The following is a 16,440-nucleotide window of genomic DNA, read 5'->3' on the forward strand; positions in this document are numbered from 1 at the left end:
CCCTCTCCCAGAGGGAGAATGTACTAAGTGGAAAGTTCCCCCCTCGGTAGATGTTCATACAGCTCGTCTAGTGAAAGGCTATACAATTACCCATTCCATCTATATCCTCCCTTAAAAAACACTGGCTAGGAATGGGTGCTCCTCACCAAGGACGCCAGTCTTCACGGATGGGGAGTAGTAACTTGTCATCAGTATTTTCAGGGATGATGGACAGTACAGGACAGCAGCCTGCCCATCAACATTCTGGAAATTGTCCAGAATCTGGAGATTCGGGCCGTGTTCAGATACAGTCCAACAATGCGACCAAGGTAGCCTACATAAATCATCAAGAAGGTACTCTCAGTCAGGCCGCCATGAAGGAAGTATTCCGCATTCTCACTTGGGCAGAGCGTCACCTCACGACTATCTAGGTGGTATTCATTCCAGGAATTCTCAGTTGGGAAGCGGACTTCCTAATCTGTCAGGACGTACACTCCGGTCTCTACATACAGAAATAGTAAACATTTTGGTAGACAAGTGAGGCCTCCCGGATGTGGATCTCATGGCATCACGCCACAATTGCAAGGTAACGAGGTACGGGTCCAGAACCAGAGATCTCAGCACAGCTTTTGTGGCTGAGACTTCCTTGGTTTGCAGACTTTCAGGGTCTCTCAGTAGACAATCCTCTTAGACTGCCTGTACGGCCAGATCTGTTAATTCGTGGACCATGTCTACACCCAAACCTGGTTCGTCTGTCTTTGACGGCGCAGCTCTTGAGACATCCCTCTTGAGATCGAGGGGTTTCTCACGCCAGGTAGTTCAGACAAAAGTCATGGCACGTAAATCTGCCTCTGCAAGGATTAACTACAGAATATCTGTACTTAGGTGGTGTGCACCTAGAGGTTACAATCCTAAAACTTTTGCGGTGGCTAGAGCCCTAGACTTTTTACAAGTAGGATTGGATATGGGTCTTCGCTTGGCGACTTTTAAAGTGCAAGTTTCGGCCCTTTCAGTATGATTTCAACGTAAGATTGCTCTTTTACCTGATGTCCAGACCTTCCTTCAGGAAGTTCTCCGAATACAACCTACCTTTGTCCCTCCGCTGGCCCCTTGGGACTTATCTTATGTGCTTCAGGTCTTACAGACTTCACTGTTTTAACCCTTGGAATCTGTGTACCTGAAATGGCTCACGAGGAAGAATCTCTTCCTTCTTGCCATTGCATCAGCACGCAGGGTATCTGACCTAGAAGCGTTATCATGTCGCTCCCTCTTTCTGGTTTTTCACCAGGATAGTGCTATCCTCAGAACTAGGTCTGGCTACCCTCCCTAAAGTTGTCTCCAGGTTTCATATCAATCAAGAGATTGTTTTGCCAGCTTTTCAGTCCCCCACCATCACGGCAGGTGAAGCGTGCACTTTGAATTTGTGGATCGAACCAAATCTCTACGAAGCTCGGATGCTGTTTTATTCTATATGGATTTTACAAAAACGGCTAGCCTGCTAACAAGCCAACACAATCTAAATGGCTTTGAATGACTAGTTCTGAGGCATACACGGCATACATTCCAGTATCGCAGCGAGGTTTGGGGTTTTACTCAATTCCTTCCTAGTGCAGTAGCTACACTATTCCTTTTGGGCAATTCTCTACTTTTAACTTTAAAATTGTTGAATATACATCTGATCTTTTAAATGTTCAAGATGCAATGGTCTGTTAAAAGCCATAGAAAATGGGGAGTTTCTTGCAGCTCTAAACACCAAAGATGCCTACCTGCATGTCCCTATCTGGGAGGCACATGACATGCATCTACGATTTGCAGTGCAAAATCTCCATTTCCAAGCCTTGCATTCATTTTATCCATGAGTTTTCACCAAGATCATGTCTCCCATGATCACCTTGTTGAGAACATAATTTATCATGGTTATTCCCTGTTTGAATGACCTATTTAACACGTCAGCTTTAGAGTCTCTTTCCCTAAATCCAGTCTAATTCTTACTCAAGATAATTTTTATGAGCATCTTTATTCGACACCAGTTTCCTGAAAGTTTTTCTTCTGGAGTCCAAAATTTTGTCCTGCAATTTCAGGTGTGATCTCTATTGCTGAGAAGATGTGTTCATTCTCCAGTGTATGCAATTGCTGTGGAATATGGTGGCTTTCCTTGAAGCTCTGTTGTTTTCTCGATTACACTCACTGCCTCTTCAGGGTCAGATTTTTCATTATGGGCTGATCCTCGGCTGAACAGGCAGTTTTTCTAGTTGTCTGCTCAGATCTGCCTGTTGCTTCTGCGATTGCTTCACTTGCCCAACTTAACCAATGGATGACCTACATCAGTATGGGAATGGACAATTGTAACAACAGACTTCAGCCAAGCTTGGGGTGAAGTGATCTTGGGAATCCAGTTGCAGGCTTATGGTCCTGGGAAAAATCTACTCTTCCCATCAATGTGCTGGAGTTGTAGTCTTTGTCCAGAGGTGGACCAGAGGGAAGGCCAACTTCCTGAGTTGGTATACTGTTCACCCAAGGGAGTAAGTGCTTCATCTTGAGACTTTCATCCCAGATATATTGATCCCCAGGCCTTCCAGTTGAACAGGAAACAACAGCATATGGACCAGTGACCCTCTAGCGACCTTATTAAACACAATGATGGCCAGTGGTCTTTTCACCTAGGGATATGTGGTACTCAGATCTTCAAGCCATGTTGCTAGAACCTTCTTTGTGTCTTTCTCAGATAAGAGACCAGGGCATGTTTTTTCACCCAAAATGGAATTGGTTGGCTTCAACAATGTGAAACTTGAAGCTTAGAGGTCTCACTAGTGACATCATCCAGACAATGCTTGGAAATGTAAAAATCTACCATCGGACTTGGAAGACATATATGTGTTTGTTGTGAGTGTTGGGAATTTCCCTTTTGCCAATTCAGACTTGTGCACCTCCTTTCCTTCTTGCAGGTGAGTTTGGATCATGAACTTAGTCTGTTTTCCCTTAAGAGTCAGATCTCTGCTCTTTATATATTTGGAATGTTAGAGTTAGGCTGCGGGAATGGAGGGGTAGGGGAGAGAGGGCAACCTCCCCCCTTTCGGGATTGCAATTAGTACGATCACTGTTGGTTCCATGTAAGATGCAGCGATTGCTCCTCCAACCACATCTGAATCCATCTGCTCCATATGCTTCTGTAACTCCAAAAAGGGGCACCAGTATGAGTGTTAATGCAATCCATGATGTAGAGCCAATTGCTCTTGTGTAGTGGATTAGAGAAATCACTTTGAAAGTGTTATTTTGGCTTTGTGGTGGTCAAATAATGAAACTTGTTTCAGATGTATGAGGATGGACATATAATATTTTAACCTTAATTTTGTTACAAATTATTTTATTTTTATGTGCATTGACCTGTACAGGAAGGTTTAGCAAAGTGCCACAGTTGTATGTGATAAATATTAGTGCCAATGAATAATGTTCAGTGGAGTGTTAAATGACTTGATGTCATTATAAGTCAACTCATTGCTATTTGAGAATTGTAATGTTAATTTGAAATGTCTTTGTGTTGCAGACCAACAACTCATACTAAAACTGAAATTACAAAGTTATCAGCATCTAAGATACGCAGCCTGAATCCTGTATTTGGAGGGGTAGGTCCAGCTCTCACTGGCCTGCGGAATCTTGGCAATACTTGTTACATGAATTCTATCTTACAGTGTCTTTGCAATACTCCACGCTTGGCTGAGTACTTCCACAAGAACTGTTACCAAACCGATATTAACAGGTAATTTGAATCATTTGTAAAACACATAATTTTATAGTTGCTGTGCGTCTACTTCTGAATTGTTTCGTATCCAGTAGTACAACTTGGTTTATTTATCACTTTACAGTGACAGAACAGAATTTCTAGTGATGCTTATCACAGCAATTTATAAAAAAAAAAAAACAGGTAGTAAATATACAGCAGACAGCACACGTATCGTGTTTGCTTTCAAAATTATTACTGTAGCATTTGTATGGGCTTGTTAATTGTGAGAAGCTGTTTTCACCTGCTTTAGGACTTTTCCCCCACTCATAGGGGTATATTCAATAACTGTCGGAAGCTGCCGTCTTGTCGGAAAGACGGCAGCTTCCGACAGTTTTAGGTCGGAAGGGGTACCGACCTATTCATTACGGCCCCATTTATTCCGACAAGTCGGGAAACCCGACTTGTCGGAATGCACGCTGATCGGCGGCTTCAGCCGCCGATCAGCGTGCATTGTCGGAAGCGGGGCCAAACCCGACAGGTTTTAGCCTCGTTTCCGACAATCTCAATCTGACTATAAAAAAGTCGTATTGAGATAAGTGAGTAGAGAGCAGGAGACGGGGGAGCAGCGGGGAGAGCAGGAACCCAGCGGCAGCGTCCACCCGGCTCCAGCAAGCGATGTCCCGCTTGCTGGAGCCGGGTGGATGCTGCCGTGAGCCTCCGCTGCTGCAGCCGCTGCTCCCCCCCCCGTCTCCTCCTCTCCTCCCCATCTGCGGCCATCACCTCCTCCCGGCACAGATAACCCCATCTCCTCCTGGCGGGCTGCAAATCGCGAACGCCTCCTCCCGGCGCACTGCCATCTGAGAGCACCTCCTCCCGGCGGACTGCCATCTGAGAGCACCTCCTCCCAGTGGGCTGTTATCTGCTCGCACCTCCTCCCTGTCATTACATCCTCCCGGTGCCACAGACAGCTCCCTGCCCCAGGCGCTGCTGACAGCAACAGCAGGCCATGACAACGGGAGCGGCCAAATCTGACAGTCGGATTTGGCCGCTCTTTTGAATAGGGGTTGTCGGGTCCATTCCGACAACTGCATGTCGGAATGGACCCAACTCTTATTGAATATACCCCATAGGGGTATATGCAATTGCGGTCGAATTCCCGAAATTGTCGAAAAACTGGACTTTTTCGCCTAAAAAAAAAAATCGACAATGCAATTCAGTACTTTCCGTAAAAAAAACCGACTTTCCAAATTCGACTTTTTGAAATTCGACATTTGTCAAATTCGACTTTTCTGCAATGGTACAAATGCGGCAATTCGACAAAAGTATATTCAATTGAAGTTTGGAAATTCGACAACAGTGCTTTTAGACAGTAAATTCGTCATTTTCAATCCGCCACACTTTGGTGGGTGAATCTAATAAAAAAAATTTAAAACATGTTTTTTTTGGTGTTTTTTTTTTATTGGTAATAGCATATCTATTTATATTAGAAGGGATTAGGTACTTGGTTTGTGTTTTTGGGAGGCACAAGTATTATTTATATATTTTTTAAAATATTGTTGTTGTTTTTTAGAAGGAATGGTAAAATCCCGTAAAAAAATGGCGTGGGGTCCCCCCTCCAAAGCATAACCAGCCTCGGGCTCTTCGAGACGGTCCTGGTTCTAAAAATTCGGGGGGGAAATGGACAGGGGATCCCCCGTATTTTTAAAACCAGCACCGGGCTCTGCGCCGGGTGCTGGTGCAAAAAATACGGGGGACAAAAAGAGTAGGGGTCCCCCGTATTTTTTACACCAGCATCGGGCTCCACTAGCTGGACAGATAATGCCACAGCCGGGGGTCACTTTTATACAGCGCCCTGCGGCCGTGGCATTAAATATCCAACTAGTCACCCCTGGCCGGGGTACCCTGGGGGAGTGGGGACCCCTTCAATCAAGGGGTCCCCCCCCCAGCCACCCAAGGGCCAGGGGTGAAGCCCGAGGCTGTCCCCCCCCCATCCAAGGGCTGCGGATGGGGGGCTGATAACCTTGAGAAAATGACAAGAATATTGTTTTTTCCTGTAGTACTACAAGTCCCAGCAAGCCTCCCCCGCAAGCTGGTACTTAGAGAACCACAAGTACCAGCATGTGGGAGAAAAACGGGCCCGCTGGTACCTGTAGTACTACTGGGGAAAAAATACCCAAATAAAAACAGGAGACACACACCTTGAGAGTAAAACTTTATTGCACACCTGCTGACACACACATACTTACCTATGTTGACCCGCCGACTGCCACGTCTCCTGATCCGACGATCCGGGGTACCTGTGAATCAAATTATACTCACCTCAATCCAGTGTCCAGATATAAATCCTCGTACTTGGCAAAACAAATAAACGCACACCCGGACCAGCGGACTGAAAGGGGTCCCATGTTTTCACATGGGACCCCTTTCCCCGAATGCCGGGACACCACGTGACTCCTGTCACAGAGGTCCCTTCAGCCAATCAGCGAGCGCAACGTCCTGGCACTCTGCTGATTGGCTGCACGTCTGAGCTGTCAGACAGCGCTTCGCAAAGCCTCTCCATTATACTCAATGGTGGGAACTTTGCGTCAGCGGTGAGGTCACCCCACCGCTGACGGCAAAGTTACCACCATTGAAAGTAATGGAGAGGCTTTGCGATGCGCTGTCTGAGGTCACACGCGCATACAGCCAATCAGGTGAGTGCAACGAAGTAGCGCTTCCTGATTGGCTGAAGGGACCTCTGTGACAGGAGTCACGTGGTGTCCCGGCATTCGGGGAAAGGGGTCCCATGTGAAAACATGGGACCCCTTTCAGTCCGCTGGTCCGGGTGTGCGTTTATTTGTTTTGCCAAGTACGAGGATTTATATCTGGACACTGGATTGAGGCGAGTATAATTTGATTCACAGGTACCCCGGATCGTCGGATCAGGAGACGTGGCAGTCGGCGGGTCAACATAGGTAAGTATGTGTGTGTCGGCAGGTGTGCAATAAAGTTTTACTCTCAAGGTGTGTCTCTCCTGTTTTTATTTGGGTATTTTTTTCCCAGTAGTACTACAGGTACCTGCGGGCCCGTTTTTCTCCCGCATGCTGGTACTTGTGGTTCTCCAAGTACCAGCTTGCGGGGGAGGCTTGCTGGGACTTGTAGTACTACTGGAAAAAAAAGATTCTTTACATTTTCTCAAGGCTATCAGCCTCCCATCCGCAGCCCTTGGATGGGGGGGACAGCCTCGGGCTTCACCCCTGGCCCTTGGGTGGCTAGGGGGGGGGGGGGGACCCCTTGATTGAAGGGGTCCCCACTCCCCCAGGGTACCCCGGCCAGGGGTGACTAGTTGGATATTTAATGCCACGGCCGCAGGGCGCTGTATAAAAGTGACCCCCGGCTGTGGCATTATCTGTCCAGCTAGTGGAGCCCGATGCTGGTGTAAAAAATACGGGGGACCCCTACTCTTTTTGTCCCCCGTATTTTTTGCACCAGGCGCAGAGCCCGGCGCTGGTTTTAAAAATACGGGGGATCCCCTGTCCATTTTTCCCCCGGATTTTTAGAACCAGGACCAGCTTGAAGAGCCCGAGGCTGGTTATGCTTTGGAGGGGGGACCCCACGCCATTTTTTTCCGTGTTTTTTCCCGTTTTTAAAAAAACGGAACAAAATCCGTCAAATCGGCCGTTTTTCGTCAGCGGGACTGTCGAATCCGTTTTTTATTGCATATGGTCAATTTCGGCACCCACTTGCCGAAATTAGACTGTCAAATTGAAAAACGGCCGAAAAATTGCCGCGATTCGCCGCTAATTGCATATACCCCATCTCTTCAGGATAATTTGTGCTCTTGTAAAAATACATTTGTGAAATGTGTGGAAATATCTTTACCTGCTAGTCTGTTTTTCTACTTGCAGATTTGTTTTATGGAGACTAGTGCTAAAATTTGTTTTTTTATAGGGTAGTTTAATATTAAATTTGGTAATGGCTGGATTTTAGAAAATGTATTTGAAAAAATAACGTATGTGTACCAGGTATACACCACTCGCTGGGTTCTCCAGGGTCCTTGATGTCTAAGTTCAGAAACTACTCTGTTTTCTAGATGCTTGCATGTTTCAAACAGGTGAATAGTTTTCAATGCCCCTACAATTTTGAGCTTCATGGCAAAGGCTGTGAATAATTATGTACGTGTGATTTCTTAGTTTTTTATTTTTAATACATTTGCAAAAATCTCAAAAACACTTTCTTCACGTTGTCATTATGGGGTATTGTGTGTAGAATTATGAGGGGAAAAAATAAATTTGTTCCATTTTGGAATAAGGCTGTAACATAGCAAAATGTGGAAAAAGTGAAGCGCTGTGAATACTTTCCGTATGCACTGTGTGTGTTAACAATTTCTTTAGTTTTCTGATATCCATGCACTGTTTATTTAATATTAGCATTTCGAAGTACAAAGGTAATATATTATGGATTGAATACTTTAATAGATGTGTTATACAGCAGAGTGTGTGTGTGAAGGCTTCAGCAACAGTAGGGTAACAGAAAGCTTTGATGTACTGCAAGTTGAATAGTCCTGATGTTAATATTAAATAATAGATTTCGTCATATACTTTTAATGTGTAAGCTGTACCAAACAACTTCATTCTCATTTGTGTTGATGAGTATGCTTTAATGATAACTATGCAAAATGCAAACTTTACCTGTGCTTACATAGTTTACATAATTCAAGATTGATCCTCACTTGTTACCAGACTGAAATGTATTTTTTTGCTCTCCTGGTTGACTGCCCTCCCTACTGATTAAAGCAGGCAAAGGCAGATGTCCATACCTCCCCTCTCTATACATTACTATTGAATGACTGCTAAATATGTTGCTCTCCTGGGGGTAGATTTACTAAAGCTTCTAAAACAGACCAGTGGTGGCATTACCCATGATAACCAATCATATTTTAGCTATCGTTTCTGTTTTGCATTCAAGAAAATGATAAACAGAATCTGATTGGTTGCTAAGGGCAACAACACCACCACTTGTCTGTTTTAGAAGCTTTATTAAATCTACCCACTGATGTGTTCCTTTCAGTGTGATACAAGCTGTAACATGCTTATCATTGTAGTCACTCCAACCAACTAAGGTTTTCACACTCCTTATTTAAATTACTATTTCAAAATAAATACAATTATCAAATCAGATACGATTTAGGTATTTCATTTTTATTGTGCGTTATTTCCATAACATATACTTGTATTTTTTCCTGATATTCATAACCATTAAATGAAAGCTCCTTTTCCATATAGATTCAATATTCTTGGTCATAAAGGAGAAGTAGCTGAGGAATTTGGTATTATAATGAAGGCTCTATGGACTGGTCAGTACAAATACATAAGCCCTAAAGACTTTAAGGTAACAATCGGGAAAATCAATGATCAGTTTGCTGGATACAGCCAGCAAGACTCCCAGGAGCTGCTGCTATTCTTAATGGATGGACTCCATGAGGATCTCAATAAGGTAATCCTCCTCTACCATTATTAACACTGTCTTATATTGTATCTGTTTTCCTGTTTTTGTGTAGCTGAAATGCATGTTCATGTTTTCAATATGTCAATCTGTAAAGAGGAACTATCACTTATTTTCTTAATTTACAACTTCTCCGTCACCAAAAGTAATCTGCATGTCCTACAGAACCCACCATACGTAATGTAAGTAGCAGTCAGCTGTACTTTATCATTCATCAACTACATCTCAGCAACATAATAGTTTTCCTGCCTGCCACTGGGCAAGTAAAAAAAAAATCCTGATACTGCCAGCTTTCTGGGCTAATTGGCCACAGGGATCAATTAGCCATGGTAAGTTACCACGTCTAATTGAATTGATAACTCAGGGAACCTAATGGGTGAATAAAAGCTTATAATATAGTCACATCCAGACCATCTCTTGAACTCCCTCATAATTAGTAACACTCCTAAATATCCTCACTGTGCTTTTTCCATCCAAACACATTGCTGCCAGGATCAGCCCATGTTTGTGTTCCACATTTGGGTTCTCAAATAACAATTATCTACTCTCTCCCCAAACCCCTTGCATGCCGTCTCTGCAGTGGTTCACTTTGGCAATACTACTATCCAGATTTACTTCCAGACAGGGAGGGGGTAGCAGTTTTAAGTAATTACCCCATCTATTACAAACTAGGTAACAGAAACTGCTTGGCTATCCTGTAGCAATCTTCTCATAAATGATAGATACTGTAGTTAGCTAGATAGATAGAATATAATATGCTCTAGAATCTAGATACATCTATAAAATATACTCCATGACAAATGATTCTATAGAAAGCTATGATTTCCCAATGTGTTTTTGTATTTAGGGGCGTTTGACTAGGGCTGGTCTTGCCATCATTCTTCAGACCTTTATAGAATCAGCAAAGAAGATGTTAAGTAGATGGGCTTAGAACAGTATACAGTCAATTACAGCATTAGAGTTGTAGCAGCAGCACTACATGTTTAACCTAGTATCATATCTGTGTATTGTGTGAAGTAGGAGGGGCTAAGACAACATTTAGCCATTTGGCGAGTCTAAACATTGACTGCACAACAGAGTAGTAATGTGAGAGTGTAGTGAAAGCTGTGCGGTAAGATTGTGGTGTGAACAGTTAAATGCACTCTTCTATGAAACGTCACACATTCAGTTTTCCTCTTACGTTCTAGAGGATGTTGGGGTCCATATAAATACCATGGGGTATAGACGGGTCCTGTGGAGCCTTCGGCGCTTTAAAATTTTAATAGTGTGGGCTGGCTCCTCCTTCTATGCCCCTCCTCCAGACCTCAGTTAGAAATTGTGCCGAGAGAGCCGGATGCACTTCCAGGGAGCTCCTCAGAGAGAGTTCTGGAAAGACTATTTCTAAAGAAAAAAGCTACCCGGGAGGCTGCTGGCAACAGCCTCCCTGCTTCGCGTGACGCAGAGGGAAGGAGCAGGAACCAACTTCCTGAAGAGTTAATGGCTCCTGCTCCTGCTGACAGGACACCATTAGCTCCTGAGGGTGATGATCTCATAGCCCCCGATGGCGAACGCTCACTCCCGCAGCACCAGCCGCCGCCCCTTACAGCTGCCAGAAGGTGACAAGGTGGCGAGTACTAAACACCAGCGATCCGTTAGAACGGAAAGCTGGTGTCAATGGCGGCTGTGGGGAACGGAGCATAGCAACAGGCTGTGCTCCGCCAGTTCTTTTACACTGCACACGGGTGCAGAGCGCAGGAGGGGCGCGCTGAGCTGGATTACATCCCCAAACTGGTCACTACAGTAAACGGAGGTGAAAGACCCTCCGTTTACATTAATTCCCTCAGGCCAGTATAAAATAATTAAAAACGTGGGAGAGCCACACCATGTTGGGGGCGGGGTCTCTTCTCTTTTCAGATCCAGCTCACACCAGCGCCGTTTTAAGCTACAGTCACCGCTGTGAAGGGCTGCCTGGAAGCTTTCCTCCCTCATAACTCACTGTGGTACCAGGGTGTTATAGAGGGGGGGGGGGAGAAGTGCTGTTTGCTGCTTATGTGATAAATCTGTATTATTGTTTATATGATAGAATAACCTATTGGGTTACTAAATTGGCGTAGAAGGTTTATTTTGTACACTTCTAAAAAAAAAAAACGCTGGGTGAGGCTGGTTTTTCCTTCTGTGTTCCTCTGAAAGTCTCAGTGAGGGAATTGTTTATTATAAATACCCTGTGTGTGTTTGTGTGTGTGTAAGCACAGTACAATGTCGAATGAGAATGATTCAGACAATGCAGACTGTTTGTCGACTGGTGATGTTTTCCTACAACAGGTTGATGAAAGGATGCCCAATCCCTCTGAAATTGAACCTGAGGGTTTGGGTAGCATTAAATTGATGATTGAGCAGTTGAATGAGAGATTTACTCAATCTGAAAATGAATTTAAAGGCTGGAGGAGATCCGTAGAAGATGCATTATACACGGGCTCATATCCTGCTTCACATCAACCCCCTCAGCAAGTTCAAAGTGTTCCCTTGCACGCATAATGAATGTCGACACAGACACTGATGAAGACACTGGGGATGTTGATGACATCAGGGGTGCGGATGCTTCCCTTTCAAAAAGCATTCAGGGCATGATTATAAACATCAGAGAGGTGTTAGAAATCACAGATACCCCTCCGGCGGAGGTGAAAAAGGCCTATTTTAATAAAAATAAGAAACATGTGATTACTTTCCCTGTTTCAGATTAATTGAATGCTATATTTGAAGCTGCCTGGAAATGTCTGGATAAGAAGTTTCAGATTCCTAAAAGAATCTTGATAACCTATCCCTTTCCAGAGGATGATAGAGCGAAGTGGGAAAATCCTCCCTTGGTGGACGTGTCCAGATTATCAAAAAAGGTTACCTTACCCGTACCAGGCACAGCTTCGTTAAAAGAACCGGCTGACCGTAAGCTTGAAACTACGCTTAAATCAATTTATACAGCTAGCGGTACTATTATCAGACCCACTATTGCGGCAGCGTGGGTTTCAAATGCTATTGAAAAATACGCAGACAATCTATTAGAAAATATAGACACAATTGACAAAGATGAACTTATCACAACCATAGGTCATATGAAGGATTTTGCAGGATTCATGGTGGGAGCCATGAAGGACATTGGTTTAATGGCTGCACGGTTGCATCTATGGCGGTGTCGTCACGCAGAGGCCTCTGGTTACACCAGTGGGCAGCGGACGCAGAATCTAAGAAAAATGTAGAGTCCCTCCCTTATGAAGGGGAGGTCCTCTTTGGGGACTCATTAGATAAGTGGATATCTAAGACAGCAGCACCTCCTGCAAAGAAACCATTTTTTGGCCCGCAACAAAATTCCTTTAGAGGCGGGAAGGCAGGAAGAGCCAGAGGCTCCACCCCCTTTTTTGTAGAGGAAGGGGTCGGGGGCGAGGAGAAAAACCTGCAACGGGAGTTGCTCAGGAACAGAAAACTGCAGCTGTTCCACCATCCACGTCAACATGACGCTGGGGCTCTCAGCCAGGCGTTCAGTCAGGGGGGAGACCACAATCCACTACCGATAGGGATTGCCACACCAGCATAAGAGCTCCCACCTAGCTAACTTTTCAGAAAACATTAGGAAAAGTTATTAAATCTCTGACTAAAATTCAAAAGAAAGTCTCTAAGACCAGTAGGACCCTGCCTACACCTCGTTTGTCCTTTTGTTTCTAGCCCAAACTTGATTGAAAAGGAAGTTTTATTAGATGCACTTCCAGAGGTCACTGGACCTTTTCCTGCTACAGTGATTTCCAGTCCACAGGTGTACGTATCCACTGACAAGGTGTTGTCTTGCAGCTCAGATGTGGGGGAATTAAGTATTCAACCTCTAATTCTTCCTGAGAAGTCTCTACAGCTTGACAGTCAGTACACATCTTTGGATGCTGAAGTGGGTACGCAGTTAGCCGTACGCTTAGATATCATCCCCGTTGAGAGGGAACATGTCATTTCTACATGTGGGATGCAGGTTCAAGAATCAGACCTGGATCCGCCTCTGTCAAAAGAAAACTTAACTAAAGATATTCCAAGGAAGGGTATCAAGACCAAGAGCACTTCTTCGCACAAACATTCAAAACGGAAAGATAAACAGACATCTAAGTCTACGTCAACTAAAGTTCCGTTGGAGGATTCCAGCACGAACACAAGACCTTTGAAATGTCCCTCACAGAGTCATAAGACTGCTTTACCTCAAAATGAGGTTATAGACAGTGTCAAGAAGGCCCAACTGGGTTCCAAGGGCTTGTTGGTTAAGGGAAGTATTCCCTCCGATTCCAATAACAGGATCACAAGCTCTGATCGAGTCCCCAAGAGGGCTGGGGAAAGTTTACTATTGAATTCTCAGTTTAATTCTTAAAGTTCCAAAACCTCTTCCTTGTCAAGTCGACTAGAGTCAGCAGGAACCAGTTCTTTGCCCAGGCTTACAGCAGTTAAATTTGATGGGATGGAAGTCGAACGCCAGATCTTAGCTCTGAAGGGAATTCCGGACAAAGTCATTCCTGCGCTTATTCAGGCTAGAAAAGTGGTAACGTCAAAACATTACCATCGTATTTGGAGAAAATACGTGTCTTGGTGTGAATCCAAGAAGCTTTCTACGGAAAAGTTCCAATTAGGTCGCTTGCTTCTTTTTCTACAGTCAGGTGTGGATGTGGGCCTAAAATTAGGCTCGCTCAAGGTCCAAATTTCGGCCTTGTCTATTTTTTTCCAGAAACAATTGGCTGCACTCCCTGAGGTACAGACTTTCTTACAGGGTGTTCTGCACATCAAACCTCCTTTTGTGCCTCCTACGGAGTCTTGGGATCTTGATATAGTCTTGCGATTCCTGCAATCGGACTGGTTTGAACCTTTAAGGGAGGTAGATTTAAAGTTCCTTACATGGAAGGCGGTCACTCTGTTAGTCTTGGCATCAGCAAGGCGAGTGTCAGAATTGGGGGCCTTGTCTCATAAGAGCCCCTACATAATTTTTCATGAGGATAGAGCTGAGCTACGTACGCGTCAGCAATTTCTTCCTAAGGTTGTATCTGTATTTCATATCAACCAACCTATTGTAGTGCCAGTGGCTACTGACACATCTATTTCAGAAAAGTCCTTGGACATGGTCCGGTCGTTGCAAATTTACGTTAAGAGGACTGCTCCTCTTCAAAATACAGAAGCACTGTTCGTGCTTTATGATCCCAAAAAGATTGGGTGTCCTGCTTCGAAGCAGACTATCTCTCGCTGGATCAGGTGTACGATCCAGCTTGCTTATTCTAAGGGAGGTTTGCCACAGCCAAAATCGGTTAAAGCTTGCTCTACTCGTAAAGTGGGTTCTTCCTGGGCGGCTGCCCGGGGTGTCTCGGCTGTTCAACTTTGCCGAGCAGCTACTTGGTCAGGGTTAAACCACATTTGCTAAGTTCTACAAGTTTGATACTTTGGCCTCTGAAGACCTTCAATTTGGTCATTCAGTTTTGCAGGGAACATCTGCACTTTCCCTCCCCTAGTGGGAACTTTGGTATCATCCCCATGTTATTTATGTGGACCCCAACATCCCCTAGGACGTAAGAGAGAAAACAGGATTTTATATACCTACCGGTAAATCCTTTTCTCATAGTCCGTAGAGGATGTTGGGCGCCCACCCAGTGCTTCTGTTTCCTGCACTGTTATTACTTATTAAGTAATTGCAGCTGTTGCTGCCACCTTTTGTTCATGCATGTTGGCATGTTTTGTTTGGTTATGTGCTGGTTGCATGGTTATAATTGCAGTGTGAGTTGGCGATAATCCCGCCACATATATGTAGTAGTCTTCTTTCAAAGCTGTCCGTCTTCTCGGAACAGTTCCTAAACTGAGGTCTGGAGGAGGGGCATAGAGGGAGGAGACAGCCCACACTATTAAAATTTTAAAGTGCCAAAGGCTCCACAGGACCCGTCTGTACCCCATGGTATTTATATGGACCCCAACATCCTCTACGGACTACGAGAAAAGGATTTACCGGTAGGTATATAAAATCCTGTTATTTGCCCTTGTATGAAGGGAGCTTTGGTTAGAGATCAGAGTTATGGTTACAGTACATCAAGTTAATGTGGTTCCCAACTCTCTCTTCTCACTGTAGATGTTAGAGTGTAATGTTAATTCAGTAGTATACTTTTTTATGGTAGGATTACATGTGAATTACCAGTATAGTAAAAATCTCATTTTGTTTTTACTTTCTATTTTCCGTTCCCTTTGGTGATGATTGTAGAGAGTAAGTAAGCTAAATAATTTTTTGGTGTTTTGTAAAAACTAAAAGTTCTTGTTTTCACTTTCTATAAATGTGTTAGTTGTGTGTGGTAGTGTAAATGAAGTAATAATACAAGTTAAGTGAATGTATCTCGATCGCTAAATGCAGTATATGTATTTAATGTACTGTGTTGTGTTGATAATTCTATAATGTTACCATTACAACAGAATGTGTTTTTTTTTTTTTTTTTTTAAATGTTTTGTTTAGTTATACATCTGTCATGGTTGTAACTCATGGTAAAATTGTTTATGATAGTGAACAGACATTGTCTATTAAATGGGAAATATTGAATACTTGAAATTATGCTCATATTTGTTTTTCCTTTTTTTAATTTTCTGGATTTGTTTTTTTTATATATTTGGCTCTCTTTATTTAAATGTCTTTGTGATTGACAATCACATTGTCCTGGCCTGTTTAGTATAGCCTTTTTTGTGATGCTCATTCTGTAGTAATCTCAAATTTAGTTTTAAAATATGCAGTATTAATGCATGAAGCAGAGGCCTCCCTCTGACCAAGCCATGATTTTTGCTTCATCGGTCAACTTTATAACTTATTTGACAGCAGAGGAGAGAAGTGTCCCTGCTTCTTTCACAAAGGAATAAATCTGACCAGATAAAATGAACAAAAATAACATTTTTGAAATTGTCTCCATGTAAACACAACTCTTAAAATGCAATACTTCCCATTTTAATGGTCAATTTCATTCATTAAAGTTTACTTACATCGGTGTGATGAGCAAAGGATTAAGCTGCTTGAATCCAATATCGGAGTATCCAGATCTGTGTCTTTTCAATTTATCTCAGAACTTAGCACCAGTATCTTATATCACTCTGGTAGGACAATTACCATTGTAATGGTTCTGTGTCTAATAATCTTTAGTGTTTGGCATTTAAGAAAAGTCATTGATACATAGATATATAACAAACTATAAAACTACAAATACTGGTGTATATGTTAATACAACAATTAACTATTTGTTACTGGA

The 16,440-nt window shown here is 43.4% G+C and overlaps 1 protein-coding gene across 2 annotated transcripts in view; it reads left to right on the top strand.

The window, feature by feature from the left end:
- The window catches only part of USP8 (ubiquitin specific peptidase 8), a 205,715-nt gene that overhangs the window by 130,796 nt on the left and 58,479 nt on the right, over positions 1-16,440 (top strand). For both annotated transcript variants that reach the window (XM_063925992.1, XM_063925993.1), the window contains 2 exons: positions 3,524-3,736; positions 8,965-9,175. In XM_063925992.1, coding sequence (XP_063782062.1) covers positions 3,524-3,736; positions 8,965-9,175 — 424 coding nt within the window. The remainder of the gene's footprint in view (positions 1-3,523; positions 3,737-8,964; positions 9,176-16,440) is intronic.

The sequence above is a fragment of the Pseudophryne corroboree genome, chromosome 6, assembly GCF_028390025.1.
Source record: "Pseudophryne corroboree isolate aPseCor3 chromosome 6, aPseCor3.hap2, whole genome shotgun sequence".
In the NCBI taxonomy this organism is placed as follows: Eukaryota; Metazoa; Chordata; class Amphibia; order Anura; family Myobatrachidae; genus Pseudophryne; species Pseudophryne corroboree.